Here is a 17,038-nt window from a genome sequence, read left to right as displayed (position 1 = left end):
GACCCCTCCCTGTAAAAATTTTAAAAATTTAGCTGGATGTGGTGGCATGGGCCTGTGGTCCCAGATACTTGGGAGGCAGAGGTGGGAGGATCGCTTGAGCCCAGGAGGTCAAGGCTGCAGTGAGCCGTGATCATGCCACTGCACTCTAGCATGGGCAATAGAGCAAGACCTTGTCTCAAAAATAAATAAATAAATAAATAAATAAATAAAATAGATAACAAAGAAGTAGCTATGTGAAAAAATACTTAGCCTCACTGATGATCAGATAAATGTAAATTAAAGTAATAATGAGATATAAATTGTAATCTAAATAGCTGGCAAATAATTTTGAACAATACAGATATTAATCAGTAGGGGAATGGTAATTGCATATAGAGTATAATATACTATATGGTTGTTAAGATTTTGGCCAGGCATGGTGGCTTACACCTGTAATCCCAGCACTTTGGGAGGCCAAGGCAGGCAGATCACCTGAGGGAGGTCAGGACCAGCCTGGCCAACATGGTGAAACCCTGTCTCTACTAATAATACAAAAATTAGCCGGCATGGTAGTACATTCCTGTAAGTCCAGCTATTTGAGAGGCTGAGGTAAGAGAATTGCTGCAACCTGGGAGGCAGAGGTTGCAGTGAACCGAGATCGTGCCACTACACTGTAGCCTGGGTGACAGAGCGAGACTCCGTCTCAAAAAAAAAAAAAAAAGATTGAAGATTTTATGTATGGGCATGAAAAGACATCAAAAGCACATTAAGTGATTAAATGCAAAGTGTAGAACAGTAAGTGCAGTATGATTTTGTACAAAAAATACATATAGTGTACAAAATAGAAAAGAATGAGAACATATATATCATATAAACTGTTAGGAGTGGGTATCTAGTTTGGGAAAGGTGGGGAGTCAAGTAGGGAAAATGGCATGTATTGTAGCATCTATTCATGTCATGTACATATTTCTATATTGATTGAGAGTTTTTCCCCCAATAAGTTATTACTTTTATAATTGAGAAAAATAATAAATTTAAAATAAGATAATGTTATGAACATATTAAAGAGACAGTTGGGGCTGAGCGCAGTGGCTCATGCCTGTAATCCCAGCACATCAGGAGGCTGAGGCGGGCAGATCACCCGAGGTCGGGAGTTCAAAACCAGCCTGGCCAACATGAAGAAACCCCATCTCTACTAAAAATACAACATTAGCCAGGCATGGTGGTACATGCCTGTAATCCCAGCTACTTGGGAGACTGAGGCATGAGAATTGCTTTAACCCGGTAGGCGGAGGTTGCAGTGAGCCAAAATCACGCCGTTGCACTTCAGCCTGTGCAACAAGAGCGAAACTCCATCTCAAAAAAAATATATGTATATATATATTTAGCCAGGCATGCTGACATACACCTATAGTCCTAGCTACTCAGAAGGCTGAGGTGGGAGGATCACTTGAGCCCAGGAAGTCAAACAGCTGCAGTGAGCTATGATTATGCCACTGCATTTCAGCCTGCGTGACAAAGTGAGACCCTGTCTCTAAAGAAATGAAAATAAAATGGGATCATGCTGTCTTATAATTTGCTTTCTTCATTCAAAAGTATCCTATGAGCATCTTTTCATGTCATAAGTATACTTTGATCACATGATATATATCTGAGAAAAAACAGTGTCCAGTTACCAAGGCAAAGTGCCACTTTGATTGTCAGGGCTCCTGTGTGGTTACAGTAAGGGCAGGTGAAGTCAGAGACCTAGATGACTCATCCATTGTGTGGCACGAGACCTTACAGAGCCAAGAGTGCTGCTGGCAGTTAGGGTAGAACCAGCTTCTGGAGCTGTTTTGCAATTCTCTCTTTTCCAGCAAGAAAACTTTTTGAGCTTCTTATATCTCTGATCCATACATTGTTCCCCCAATGGATCATTTTTGTAAGCTAAAATGTAAACACTAGAATCAAGCAGTTGTTCTACAATTTTTTTTTCAAGGCTTGTTGCTACTTGATGAAGTGGTTCTCAGGGTATATTCAGAAGAGTAATAGGGTGAGAGACTTAATTCCCAAAATAGCTGCTAATCCTGTTTAATTCCTAGGTTGTTTGTCCTTTCTTTCTTAGTTGAAAGACCGGTGAGTAACAGACTACAGGAGAGAAGGTATTGGAGTTTGCAGTTTGTTGGGAAGGTGGTGCTGTTCAATTTACTTAGGAGTACAGTCCTTTAAAAGTACGAGACATTTAATTTTCTTTTTTTTTTTTTTTTCTTTTTTTTTTGAGATAGAGTCTCGCTCTGTCACCCAGGCTGGAGTGCAGTGGAGCAATTTGGGCTCACTGCAACCTCTGCCTCCCGGGTTCAAGTGATTCTCCTGCCTCAGCCTCCCGAGTAGCTGGGACTACAGGCGCTTGCCACCACGCCCGGCTAATTTTTGTATTTTTAGTAGAGACGCGGTTTCGCCATGTTGGCCAGGCTGGTCTCGAACTCCTGACCTCAGGTGATCCACCCGCCTCGGCCTCCCAAAGTGCTGGGATTACAGGCGTGAGCCACTGCGCCCAGCCGGGACATTTAATTTTCGACAAGCGTGTTTCCTCTATTGTGGAACAACAGTGACAATTTCCAGGTTGTTTTCAGTCTGTTTATATGTATAATTAATTCCATGTTTGGCCCTGGTGAAAGTGAACTCTCTTAGATATGTAAATATGTGTCCTTTGATCATCTGAGTGATTGGTGATGGTATTTGCATTTGAAGCCTGCATATTTTACAACCAAAGGATCTGTAAAACAGTGAATTTCTTCATAACTGAGTTTTTGTGTTTTTGGTTTTTTTTTTGGTTGGGGGATGGAGTCTCACTCTATCACCCAGGCTGGAGTGTAGTGGCACAGCCTTAGCTCACTGCAACCTCCACTTCCCAGATTCAAGCGATTCTCTCGCCTCAGCCTACCGAGTAACTGGGACTACAGGCGCACACCCCTGCACCCAGTTTTTTGTATTTTTTTTAGAGACGGGGATTTCACCATGTTGGTCAGGCTGGTCTCAAACTCCTGACCTCGTGATCCGCCCGCCTTGGCCTCCCAAAGTGCTGGGATTACAGGCGTGAGCCACCGTGCCCAGCCCCGATAACTGAGAATTTATACACAGATAAACTTGTAGAGAAGAGCAGGGGAAAAAAAAAAAGATTAAATTCTTATGTAAAAATAAAATTTGACTGTTCATATGCATGTAAATTATGTCAGATATAACTAAATATTTATGCAAATACTTGGAAAACTCTGGGGACTTCTGCAGGGTTCTACAAATAGTTTCAATCCTTGCTGCCACTATCCATAATTGATGGTATTGTATAGTTTCAGCTATCCTATATTTTTGTCTTATTTAAAAGAAAAAACCAGCAGAATTTACCATGTTATTTTATGGCAGGTAATGATGAACTTTGCTAATGTGTAGTTACAGCATTTCAAGCACTTGTATTTTGCTTTTTCTTTCCTGTTTTTTTCCCCATTAATCTTTGGGTAAAAATCTCTTGTCTCTCATATAACTATCATTAGAGCTGGGCTTGCCTTTCTTCTCATTTTGTCCTTATAAGGCCATCCTGTTTTATCACTTCCTGCTTCAGCTCCTGACTTTTTCTCTCTTCCCCTCTCCCTCTCCCTCTCCCTCTCCCTCTCCCTCTCCCTCTCCCGGGTGGATGCTTTCTCCATGTGGCAGGGCTGTAACTGTTCACAGCTGTCTGAAACAGCAGTGGACCAGGAGCAGCTTGGAGTTTTAACTTTCATTTTACAAAGAACAACATGTTTGAATGTTTCAACAGGCAAGTTATAACTGGCACCTACTTCTTGTTCTTCTAGAACACCGAAAATCTCCCCCAGCACTTTAGAAGGGGGACCCTGACTGTGTTAAAGAAGAAGTGGGAGAACCCAGGGCTGGGAGCAGAGTCTCACACAGACTCTCTACGGAACAGCAGCACTGAGATTAGGCACAGAGCGGACCATCCTCCTGCTGAAGTGACAAGCCACGCTGTTTCTGGAGCCGAAGCTGACCAAGAGGAACAAATCCACCCCAGATCTAGATTCAGGTCACCTCCTGAAGCCCTCGTTCAGGGTCGATATCCCCACATCAAGGACAGTGAGGATCTTAAAGACCACTCAACAGAAAGTAAAAAAATGGAAAATTGTCTAGGAGAATCCAGGCATGAAGTAGAAAAATCAGAAATCAGTGAAAACACAGAAGCTTCAGGCAAAATAGAGAAATATAATATTCCGCTGAACAGGCTTAAGATGATGTTTGAGAAAGGTGAACCAACTCAAACGAAGGTAAGAATTGGGCGGGTTTGAAACTTGAGAAAGCCAATTCAAGTACTAAACAAAGCTGTTTTTCCAATCTAGCCATTTTGAGTAGAGGCGAATATGTGGTCAGTATGTCTTTTGATTCCAGTTAGATAAGTTAATACATCTCAAATGAATTATTTACATAGATGCTAAGATTTGTGAATCTCTGACCCAATTTCATGTTAAATTAAGTTCACACTGGGATTCAAATTGGTATCTAGAAATGAAGAGCGTTTAATACTGATTGGATTATGTGTTTTTGTACACTTGCCCTTTTAAATTGTCTTCCTGCGTTCTTTATCATTTGTAGCTCTGGGGGTGGAATTACTGCCGAATAGCTCTCTGCTTGGACACAGCTGCAGACTGAGTGTTAAGGCCAGAGTTTAACATTAAGACTGAGGCTTACTTGTCTCTGCTAGCTGAATCCCTTCTCTTCTTCTCAACTTCCTCATCTGTGCCTTCCAACAAATGTTTTCTATCAGCTAAAATCCTCTCTCAGGCAAAATCAATGAAGATAGCCAGACTAGCTATAGCTTTCGGGAGTTTTGACTTGCAAATACACGGGGTTGCGTTTTCCTACAACTGCTAATGAAATTTGATCCTTCATGTGGATTGCAGACCTCGTCCCCAGAGGGAATTACTTAACTAGAAAATGAGTTACATATGCTGGTGATTTATAACACAATCCAGAGGCCACGAAGCTGGTAAATTTTTCCAGTTTTCTCATACTTTCCTATATATCTGGCTTTGTACATGGGGATGGTTCGTTACAACAGTCGTTATAATGAAATAAACAGACCTGATGGGGAGCAAAGCCATCCCTACTCTAGATTCCACCTAGATGGGAAAGCTGGATTTTTTTAAGCGAAATATTTGGCCCAAATCCCTATGTTTGGAAAGTAATATAATAATATGAAGCATTCTTTCTGAGATAAAAAATAACTCATCCCGTAGTCTTCAGTTATGTTAGGTGTGATATTGTCAATCCCTTCCCATAACTTGCAATGTCAGTTCTTTTCTGCTTAGAATTATGAAAGTTCTTGAATGTTTGGGGGTCATGTTTGAAGTTGTACGAGTTTTTGACGATTTGTAAAGCTGGAACACTTTTCCGTGCATAAGCTTTAGCTCTACTTTAACAGTGAAACCAGTTGGCAAGAGATGTAACCACAAAGCAGTTTTATAACTTTTCTTAACTCTCTTCCCTCTCAAGTTTTTAGACCTTTAGTCCTGCCAAATCCTCCTTTCCCCTTTATGGTTTTAATTTAATTTTTTTTAAAATTTAAATAGAAGAAGAATTTTAAGTGGAAGGAAAAAATGTCAGAAATCCTAAATAGAGAGGAAGGGGCTTTGTTGTGACTCAAAGCACCATTGTAAGTCTCCTCCTCCCAGACCCTGCTAGGAACAGGACAGCTGATGTCATGCCAGTACACACAATGTAGATTCAGTGCAAAAGGCTGCTGCATGTTGAAACTGGCCAAAGGTAGGAAATGACTGGGACTGTAGCAGACAAAAATGCTGATTATGTGTAAGGATATGGTGAGACACTTTTTCTCATGACTATCTAGTGAGATATGGGTCAGAACAAGCCTCTCTTTCTAAGCCTGCTTGGAGAGGAGAAAAACTTTCCATATAAGATCCTATTAGGCCAGGCCTGGTGGCTCATGCCTGTAATCCCAGCATTTTGGGAGGCAGAGGTTGGGGGATCACTTGTGTCCAGGAGTTCGAGACCAGCCTGGCCAACATGGTGAAATCCCATCTCCACTGAAAATACAAAAGTTAGCCAGACATGGTGGCATGTGCCGGTAGTCCCAGCTACTTGGGAGGCTGAGGCAGGAGAATGACTTGAACCTGGGAGGTGGAGGATGTATTGAGCCAAGATCATGCCAGTGCACTCCAGCCTGGGCAACAGAGTGAGACTCTGTCTCAAAAAATATATAAAAATAAAAATAGAGATCCTAGTAGATGGCTGATAGCACTGGGCAACCAGATTGATTGCTAAAGCTATAGGAAGATGGAAGAGGCTGGGCACAGTGGCTTACATCTGTAATCCCAGAATTTAGGGAGGCCCAAGGCAGGAGGATTGCTTGTGCCAAGGAATTTGAGACCAGCCTTGGCAATATGGCCAGATCTCGTCTCTACTAAAAATTTAAAATTAGCCGGATGTGGTGGTATGCACTGATAGTCCCAGCTACTTAGGAGACTGAGGCAGAAGATTGCTTGAGCATGAGAGTGTGAGGTTGCAGTGAGCCATGATCACCGCTGCACTTCAGCCTGGGCAACACAGTAAGATCCCTGTCCCTTAAAACAAGAAGAAGAAGCTGGAAGAGACATAAGATTCACCTGGGCTTCTAGGTGTCATTGCTTTTTTTGTGCCATTTTTAATTTCCTCATTTGTCACTTAATGGACTGCTAAGGGAGTGGAAAACACAGCCACCCTTGGTTTTATTGCTGTTTCTAAATGAGCATCATTGTCCATACTGAAAGCAGTCTAGATTTTATTTATTTATTTATTTATTTTTGAGACAGAGTCTCTCTCTGTTACTCAGCCTGGAGTGCACTGGCATGATCTCGGCTCACTGCAACCTCCACCTCCCAAGTTCAAGTAATTCTCCTGCTTCAGCCTCCCAAATAGCTGGGATTACAGGCACCCGCCACCACGCCCAGCTAATTTTTTTTTTTTTTTTGAGATGGAGTCTTGCTCTGTGGCCCAGGCTGGAGTGCAGTGGCCGGATCGCAGCTCGCTGCAAGCTCCGCCTCCCAGGTTCACACCATTCTCCTGCCTCAGCCTCCCGTGTAGCTGGGACTACAGGCGCCCGCCACCTCGCCCGGCTAGTTTTTTGTATTTTTTAGTAGAGACGGGGTTTCATCGTGTTAGCCAGGATGGTCTTGATCTCCTGACCTCGTGATCCACCCGTTTCGGCCTCCCAAAGTGCTGGGATTACAGGCTTGAGCCACCGCGCCCGGCCCCAGCTAATTTTTATATGTTTAGTAGAGACGGAGTTTCATCATATTGGTCAGGCTGGTCTCGAACTCCTGACCTCAGGTGATCTGCCTGTCTTGGCCTCCCAAAGTGCTGGGATTACAGGCATGAACCACCATGCCCAGCCTCAGTCTAGATTATTTTTAACAGTTCTGTCAGGTAATCTATAGTCTGAGCTCAACCTATCTGTATAGTCTCATAGCCAATCTTATACTCAAACCTTGGAATACTCATCCCCCAATTGCTACTTTTTGAATCTTTTATTCTTAATATTTCATGTTTTTTTTTTTTTTTTTTTTTTTTTTTTTTGAGACGGAGTCTCGCTCTGTCGCCCAGGCTGGAGTGCAGTGGCCGGATCTCAGCTCACTGCAAGCTCCGCCTCCCGGGTTCACGCCATTCTCCTGCCTCAGCCTCCCGAGTAGCTGGGACTACAGGCGCCCGCCACCTTGTCCGGCTAGTTTTTTGTATTTTTTTAGTAGAGACAGGGTTTCACAATGTTATTAGCCAGGATGGTCTCGATCTCCTGACCTCGTGATCCGCCCGTCTCGGCCTCCCAAAGTGCTGGGATTACAGGCGTGAGCCACCGCGCCTGGCCCCTAATATTTCATGTTTTAATTTCAGTGTGTTTATGCTTTTGAAAGGAGACCAGAACATAGTAGAGTTTATAGAGAAAGACCAGTTTTACCTAGGTGCCAAAGGAAGAATTAAACTGCTGTTATTGTTTGAAATGCTTTTTTTTTTTTTTTTTTTATGGAGATAGGTCTTAACTCCTGCCGAGGTTGGAGGATTGCAGTGGTACAGTTATGGCTCACTGCAGCCTTGACTCCCCTGCCTCAGCCTCCCAAATAGCTGGGGCCACAGGTGTGTACCACCACTCTCAGCTAATTTTAAAAATTTTTTATGGAGACAGGGTTTCACTGTGTTGCCCAGAGTGTTTTAAACTCCTGGGCTCAAGTGATCCTCCTGCCTTGGCCTCCCAAGCTGGTGAGATTACAGGCGTGAGCCACCACACCCAGCCTGAAATTCTTAAAGGATGTGAGTGTCAATGACAGGCGCCTTGGCATCATTGTGCCTAACCTGGGAGACAGGGAAGAAGCACGCTATGGAAAGTGTTTACACTTGGGGACAACTGTGCTAAGTATCGTGGAGCCCATAGCCTTGAGGTAGATGGCTACTTTGCCTTTTTTCTTGAACTGTCTTGCAGAATGTGGATTTGGGTTAAATAGTCTTGAAGCACTCATTTAGTCACCCTCAAATTAAGATTTTTACTTCATTACTTCATCTTTCTTGGGCCTGCACCTCCAAGATGACAAAGAAAAGAAGAAACAGTCGTCATGCCAAAGAGGGCCGCAACCAGGTGTATGCTATTCACTGCAGCCTGTTTGCTGCATGAACTGTGCCCATAGTGTGCCCAATGGCAAGACTATTAAGAAATTTATCATTTGAAACGTAGAGGCTACAACAGTCAGCGATATTTCTGAAGTGAGCGTCCTGGACACCTGTGTACTTCCCAGGCTAGATGTGGAGCTGCATTACTGTGTGAGTTGTGCTATTCACAGCACAGTAGTCAGGAATCAAGGTCATGAAGCCCCCGCAAGGACCAATGTAGACCTGTGGGTGCTGCCCCATGACCGCCACCGAAGCCCAAATAAGGAGCAGAGTTCTTAAGGACTGAAGAAAAACTAGCCTCTGGAGAAAAATAAAATCGCAATTGTACTTACAAAAAAAAAAAAAGATTTTACGTCATAGGCCAGGCTTGAAGTTCTGAACACTTTGAATTCTCCAGTTATGAGGGATCCCGTCTAAGCCTCTGGCTTTTGCTGTTTAGCAATAGGGGTTCTATGATGGGCTGATTTGGAAGGAGGGAGTAAGCCACTCTTGAGCCACTGCAGTGAAGTCACTTGATCTCAGTCTCGGGGGAAACACTTTAATAGCTAAATATTCTAGCTTTGATTTTTCTGAAGGGAATACACCTGTTTTCAATTCTGGGGTTTTTCTTTGGGGCACTTGCTTGACTGTATATGAACTTGTGATCCAAGATAAAAATAGGAGAAAGAACAATGTTGGCTTTTTAAGGCAGGATGGTTTTATGTTTGCTACTAGATAAGGCAAAAATAAAAAATAACTTATTTTTATAAATTCAAAAAGAAAAGTAAGAATGTCGGTGGCTCAAGCCTGTAATCCCAGCACTTTGGGAGGCCGAGACGGGCGGATCACAAGGTCAGGAGATCGAGACCATCCTGGCTAACATGGTGAAACCCCATCTCTACTAAAAAATACAAAAAACTAGCCGGGCGAGGCGGCGGGCGCCTGTAGTCCCAGCTACTTGGGAGGCTGAGGCAGGAGAATGGCGTAAACCTGGGAGGCGGAGCTTGCAGTGAGCTGAGATCCGGCCACTGGACTCCAGCCTGGGCGACAGAGCGAGACTCCGTCTCAAAAAAAAAAAAAAAAGAAAAGTAAGAATGTTTTTATACCCTAGTGGTCAATAACTTAGTTCATAGTATTTATTTAATAAAAGGAAGGTGGCATTGGTGGTATAGTGGTAAGCATAACTGCCTTCCAAATAATGAAAATTGATTAAAGCCTATTTCTCACTTATTCTCTACCAGAATGAATATATTTAAGAGTCATTTCCTCTAGCCTTCTAACTCATTCCAACTCATCAATGAGCTTCAATGAGTGAGAAATCACTGTCAAAATTGTTGACATATAGATCCTAGAACCTTAAGAGAGTTTAAGAAGTTATTTAATCCAGCTCACTGCCCTCAGTCAGTTAGAACTTTACAATCCCAATTTTATAGATGCAATCAGATGAGGTCAGAGAAGTTAATTGATAGGCCCCATGGCATGTGGCTAATTAATATCAGAACAGGATTGAAATTGGGTAGTACCCCTTCTACCATTTAACACTATCTTCATGGATATTATAATAACTATTTATTGGATAGAAACAATGGGCCCTACATATATTTGAAATCTAAGGAAACTGGGAAAAATTGAAAACAGCTATGTTCTCAAAGACTTTAATTAACTCTGTCTTCCCACATTTTATGCTTAACTAATTGAAAAGCATCAGGACAGTGAACAGAAGAAATACATTGGAATGCAAGAGATATGAATGAAAGCTGTAGAGTTAGAAGAGTTTGGGGCCTGGGTGGTGGCTCACACTTGTAATCCCAGCACTTCGGGAGCCAAGGCACAAGGCATACTTGTAATCCCAACACTTGAGGTCAGGAGTTCGAGACCAGCCTGGCCAACATGGCAAAAACCCATCTCTACTAAAAATACAAAAATTAGCCTGGCGTGGTGACATGCATCTGAAATCCCAGCTACTCAGGAGGCTGAGGCAAGAGAATTGCTTGAACCTGGGAGGCAGAGGTTGCAGTGAACTGAGATCACACCACTGCATTCCATCCTGGGCGACAGAGTGAGACTTTGTCTCAAAAAATTAAAATAAAAAAAATTGGATATAATTCATTAAACATTGTTCTTACATCAAAAGGTATGATTTATTGTTTATTCTTATATATTTTCAGCTTGTTCTCAAGATTATAACAGCACTAGTACAATATAAGGACACATTCCCCAAAGCGTTATTAGCATTTGGTTTTACCATTTTTGTCTACTTAAATAGACATGACTTGTTATCCTTCCTTTTTTTTTTTCTTTCCCTAATTGTAAGACTAACATAGTATTTGTAGAATGCTTGGGAATACAAAAAATCTAGGGAAATCCTACCATCTGGAGATAAAAGCTCTTTTTATGTGTATTATTTTACTTACATTAACTCTCTAAGAGAGTCCCTGAATAAAGAAATTTTTCTCTCAGTACTTTAAGGAATCAAGACTATGTTTTATCTATTCCCTGATCCCCATGCATAGTTCAGCAAAGTTCCATTTTTGCCTAAAAGCCAACCTTCCTCTGCCCTTGACTTTGGTGAGATGACAGCATCCAAAGGAAGCTGAAGTTGAAAGGTTGAAGGAAGTGGCTGAGGTAGGGGACTCTCAGTAAATTAAAGTGTTGAGAATCAGCTTTTAAAGATAATTTTTTCTGAAAACAGGTGTAGAAAAGACAGGAAATCCTGCTTTGTTACTTATTTAGAACCTAACTTACTTTATTTCTTTTTTAAAAAATACAGAAAAAAATTCTACAGATTATTGTCTAAAAGCCCCAAACTTTTATTCTCTTAGTAGTACATCTTGGTGCATTTGATTTATGGATTCACAGAGAATATTTAAGGGATATTCATACTAACAGGAGTTATTGTCAGCTGACAGGAAGGAGGACTTCAGGGTGGGGTGAGGCTAGGCCTCAGGAAATTCCAGAAAGTCTTAAAAGTGTCTTGTCTATTCTCTTTCCTTGATATTAGAATGATTAAGACTCCCTCAAGTGTCTGAGTAAAAAGAGCTAAAATGTGATAAAAGTCTGTTACAGAACAGTATTTTGGTATCAGAATTTGTGTGTGTGTGCGTGTGTGTGTGTGCGTGTGTGTGTGTGTGTGCGCGCGCGTTTTGTGTTCCTTTACTTCCTTGAGAAATAGTGGAGGAAACCCCTCCTTCTTCCTGTACCTCAGATTACCACTTGGAAAATGTGGATCATAAAACTCATCTTAAATGCATTTGAGATCATTTTTTGTTTGTTTGCTTGCTTGCTTTTGAGACAGGGCCTTGTTATATCGTCCAGGCTGGAGTGCCGTGGCACAATCATAGGTCACTACAGCCTTGACTTCCTGGACTCAACCAATCATCCCAGCCTCCAGAGTAGCTGGGACTACAGGCATCACCACTATGCCTGGCTAATTTTTTTTTTTTTAAAGCAGGGACAGGGTCTTACCATATTACCCAGGCTGGTCTCAAACTCCTGGCCTCAAGCAACCCTCCTGCCTCTGCCTCCCAAAGTGCTGGGATTATAGGCGTGAGCTACCACGCCCAGCCTTGTTATTCTTTTTTTTTTTTTTTTTTTTTTGAGACAGAGTTTCACTCTTGTTGCCCAGGCTTGAGTGCAATGACACAATCTCGGCTCACCGCAGCCTCTTCCTCCCAGGTCCAAGCGATTCTCCTACCTCAGCCTCCCAAGTAGCTGGGATTACAGGCGTCCACCACCACGCCTGGCTAATTTTTTGTATTTTTAGTAGAGATGGGGTTTCACCAGGTTGACCAGGTTGGTCTTGAACTCCTGACCTCAGGTAATCCACCTGCCTCGGCCTCCCAGAGTGCTAGGATTACAGGCATGAGCCACCATGCCCGGCCCAGCCTTGTTATTCTTAATGTTCGAGTGGTTTGGAGGTGAAATATATTGAAAGTAATGCTGTGCTTCACCTGCAATATCATGAAAACCCATCTTACCTCACAGCTGTATTTCTCCTCAGAGCCACAGTCTGTATGAGGGATTTTCAGAGACAATTCTCTTCCTATTTTTCTCTGAGACCAAGTGACTTTGTACATTTACTTTTTTAGTACTTGAAAGAAATTAATATAGAGTTTTGATACCCCTATGGAGCAAAAGGCTTCGAAAAAAAGGTAAGGGGGCCTTATTTTATTTAATCCAGCAGTTTAAATTAAAAGCTAGCAAAGATGGGAAATTTTATGCATTTAAAAACCAAAGAAAGCCTCTGCCCTGGCAAGGTATATGCTCTGGTTCTAAATGATTGTGCTCCCAATAACAGCAGTGCAGGGACTTCACACAAGACAGAGAAGGATGTGTAGCTCCAACTAGACAGAAAACTGAGCTCTCTGCAGGTTGTAACATGTAACACATATTCTTGGAATTGTGCTTGAACTTTACCTTTGACAGAAAGCAAATATCTGTATTAAGAATGCAGAACCCGTTTCCTTTTGGTTTTTCTTTTCTTTTTTTCTTTTTGAAATGGAGTCTTGCTCTGTTGCCCAGGCTGGAGTACAGTGGCATGATCTTGGTCCACTGCAACCTCCACCTCCTGGGTTCAAGCGATTCTCTTGCCTCAGCCTCCCCTGTAGCTAGGATTACAGGCACGTGCTACCACTCTCAGCTAATTTTTGTATTTTTAGTAGAGATGGGGTTTTACTATGTGGGCCAGGCTGGTCTCAAACTCCTGACCTCAAGCGATCCACCTGCCTAGGCCTCCCAAAGTGCTAGGATTACAGGTGTGAGCCACTGCGCCCGGCCTCTTCTGGTTTTTCAAAAGAAGTTTATCAGCAGCCTTTCTCCCATTTTGAGTTCTGAACTTTCTAATTTTTGTAGTGGTTATCTTCCAGTGCGGCAGCATTTGGAATAAATATGTGGAATTTTCTTTATTTAAATGATCAGCAAATAAGAAGTATGTTGAAAATAAAATTAAAAATGTGGGCCAGGCGTGGTGGCTCACGCCTGTCATCCCAGCACTTTGGGAGGCCAAGGCAGGCAGATCATTTGAGGTCAGGAGTTTTAGACCAGTTTGACCAACATAGTGAAACCCCATCTCTACCAAAAACCCAAATAATTAGGTGTGGTGGCGGACATCTGTAATCCCAGCTACTCGGGAGGCTGAGACACGAGAATTGTGTGAGTTTAGGAGGTGGGGGTTGCAGTGAGCCGAGATCACACCACTGTATTCCAGCCTGAGTGACAGAGTAAGACTGTCTCAAAAAAAATAAATAAAAATTAAAAATGTGGATTGAGGGAGGGCTGGGCGCGGTGGCTCACACCTGTAATCCCAGCACTTTGGGAGGCCAGTATGGATGGATCATGAGGTCAGGAGATTGAGACCATCCTGGCTAACATGGTGAAACCCCGTCTCTACTAAAAATACAAAAACTTAGCCGGGCGAGGTGACGGGCGCCTGTAGTCCCAGCTACTCGGGAGGCTGAGGCAGGAGAATGGCGTGAACCCGGGAGACGGAGCTCGCAGTGAGCCGAGATTGCGCCACTGCACTCCAGCCTGGGCTACAGAGCGAGACTCTGTCTCAAAAAAAAAAAAAAAAAAAAAGTGGATTGAGGGTATCCTGCCAGACATCTTTTCCTCTTGACCAAGATCTTCATTATCTTTTCTTTTCTTTTTTTCTTTTTTCTTTTTTTTTTTTTTTTGAGATGGAGTCTCGCTCTGTCACCCAGCCTGGAGAGTAATGGCACAATTTCTGCTCACTGCAACCTCCATCTCCTAAGTTCAAGTGATTCTTGTGCCTCAGCCTCCTGAGTAGCTGAGATTACAGGCATGCACCACCACCCTGGCTAATTTTTGTACATTTAGTAGAGACAGGGTTTCACCATGTTGGCCAGGCTGGCCTTGAACTCTTGACCTCAAGAGATCTGCCCATCTCGGCCTCCCAAAGTGCTGGGATTACAGGTGAGCCACTGGGCCTAGCCACTTCATTTTCAGATAGAGGCTGCTCCTGGAGCAAGAATATGTTGAGCTGTGTGAGTTATATGGATGTTTAGTAATTGATGAAAGTATGCCTGACCTGTGTGTGATGTAGCACGGATAGTGTTGTTCCAGCTTGTTTTAGTTTTTATTAAAAATAGGCCCAATCAGGCCAGATGCAGTGGCACACACCTGTAATCCCAGCACCTTGGGAGGCCAAGGCAAGATCCCTGGAGCCCAGGAATTTGAGAGCAGCCTGGGCAACATGATGAGACCCTGTCTCTACTTTAAAAAAATAAAAGAAATAAAAGATACAGGCCGGGCGCGGTGGCTCAAGCCTGTAATCCCAGCACTTTGGGAGGCCGAGACGGGCGGATCACAAGGTCAAGAGATCGAGACCATCCTGGCTAACCCGGTGAAACCTCGTCTCTACTAAAAAATACAAAAAATTAGCCGGGCAAGGCATCGGGTGCCTGTAGTCCCAGCTACTCGGGAGGCTGAGGCAGGAGAATGGCATAAACCCGAGAGGTGGAGTTTGCAGTGAGCTGAGATCCGGCCACTGTACTCCAGCCTGGGTGACAGAGCGAGACTCCGTCTCAAAAAAAAAAAAAAAAGAAAAAATAGACTTAAATCAATAATGTAAATTGCAAAGCTGACTGGATATAAATTATTATTATTACTTTTTGAGACAGGGTCTTACTCGTCACCCAGGCTGGAATGCAGTGGTGTGGTCACAGCTCACTGTATTCTTTTTTGTAGAGATGGGGTCTTCCTATGTTGCCCAGGCTAGTCTTGAACTCCTAGGCTCAAAGGACCCTCCTGGCTCAGCCTCCCAAAGTGCCGGGATTACAGGCATGAACCACCACACCCAGCCAGGAGACAAATTATACACACACACACTCTGTTGCCCAGGCTGGAGTGCAGTGGCATGATCTTGACTCACTGCAACATCCGCCTCCCAGGCTCAAGCAATTTTCCCACTGCAGCCTTCTGAGTAGCTGGGACTACAGGCATGTGCCATAACGCCCAGCTAACTTTTGTTTTTGTTTTTTTTTTTTTTGAGACAGAGTCTTGCTCTGTCATCCAGGCTGGAGTGCAGTGGCCTGATCTTGGCTCACTGCAACCTCTGCCTCCTGGGTTCAAGCGATTCTCCTGCCTCAGCCTCCTGAGTAGCTGGGATTACAGGTGTGGGCCACTACGTCCAGCTAATTTTTTTGTATTTTTAGTAGAGATGGGGTTTCACCATGTTTGTCAGGCTGGTCTTGAACTCCTGACCTCGTGGTCCTTCTGCCTCAGCCTCCCAAAGTGCTGGGATTACAGTAAGAGCCACCGTGCCTGGCCTAACTTTTGTATTTTTTTTGTAGAGACGAGGTTTTGCCATGTTGCCCAAGTTGGTCTCAAACTCCTGGGCTCAAGTGATCCACCTGCCTCAGCCTCCCAAAGTGCTAGGATTACAAGCTTGAGCCACTTTGCCTGGCCTTGGGAGAGAGATTAAATGTATACTGAATTTGAAAGAAACTATTCTTATTGGTGTGGTATAAACAGACAAATCCTTGGCTCTGATTTCTGATGTGGCATGTTTTCTCTCTCCGAGGAGGTGGTATAAAAAATATGTAAAAGTGATAGTTCACTTTCTTTTTTGTTTGAGACAGAGCTCACTCTTGCTCAGGCTGGAGTGCAGTGGAGCGATCTCTGCTCCCTGCAACCTCTGCCCACCCTGGTTCAAGCAATCCTCCCACTTCAGCCTCCCAAGTAGCTGGGACCACAGGTGCATGTCACCACGCCTGGCTAATTTTTTTGCATTTTTAGTAGAGACAGGGTCTCACCATGTTGCCCAGGCTGGTCTCAAATTCCTGAGCTCAAGCAATCTGCCCCCCTTGGCCTCCCAAAATGTTGGGTTTACAGGCGTGAGCCACCATGCCCAGCCTCACTTTCTCAAACTTTATAGTAAAGTTGATTAGTCCATTAAACTTAAAGATTTAGTGACTATTTACTAATGTTAAACTCAAAAGGGTGCTAAGTGTTTTATTCTTATCTCCTGTCATACTGGATTTCAGATATCTTTTTTAACCTCAAGTTATCTGGAAATAAATTGAGATTTGAATGATAGGATCTGATGTAAGGCACTCATTATAAGCTGAATAAACATGACATACTCCCTGTGAACTATGTCTGGGAATATTTTTGACTCTACAGTCTTAAAAATTATAATTTGTAACTTTCATGAAAGATCTACCCTAGATATGAGAGAGATAAATGTAGTAATTTAATGGAATCACAAAATACTTTATTTAAAAAATCTGTGTCAACCAAGCGCAGTGGCTCAAGCTCATAATCACAGCACTTTGGGAGGCTGAGGTGGGCAGATCACCTGAGGTCAGCCTGGTCAACATAGTGAAATCCTGTCTCTACTAAAAATATAAAAATTAGCCAAGCGTGGTGGCAAGCGCCTGTAATC

At 43.2% G+C, this 17,038-nt stretch overlaps 1 protein-coding gene and 1 long non-coding RNA gene across 21 annotated transcripts in view; one reads left to right on the top strand and one right to left on the bottom strand.

The window, feature by feature from the left end:
- LIMA1 (LIM domain and actin binding 1) overlaps nt 1-17,038 on the top strand; it is a 105,343-nt gene that overhangs the window by 55,345 nt on the left and 32,960 nt on the right. For 19 of the 20 annotated variants that reach the window (XM_077954188.1, XM_077954187.1, XM_077954182.1 and 16 more), the window contains one exon: nt 3,807-4,271. In XM_077954188.1, coding sequence (XP_077810314.1) covers nt 3,807-4,271 — 465 coding nt within the window. The remainder of the gene's footprint in view (nt 1-3,806; nt 4,272-17,038) is intronic. The other variant, XM_077954189.1, reaches the window with a different exon arrangement.
- LOC144332872 (uncharacterized) lies at nt 7,261-9,809 on the bottom strand. The gene is made up of 2 exons (XR_013401068.1): nt 9,526-9,809; nt 7,261-7,495 (listed from the first exon to the last, which is right to left on the bottom strand). It is a non-coding gene; the product is annotated as an uncharacterized LOC144332872 (long non-coding RNA).

This window comes from Macaca mulatta, chromosome 11 (genome assembly GCF_049350105.2).
Source record: "Macaca mulatta isolate MMU2019108-1 chromosome 11, T2T-MMU8v2.0, whole genome shotgun sequence".
Classification (NCBI taxonomy): Eukaryota; Metazoa; Chordata; class Mammalia; order Primates; family Cercopithecidae; genus Macaca; species Macaca mulatta.
This window is presented reverse-complemented; position numbering and strand designations above follow the sequence as displayed.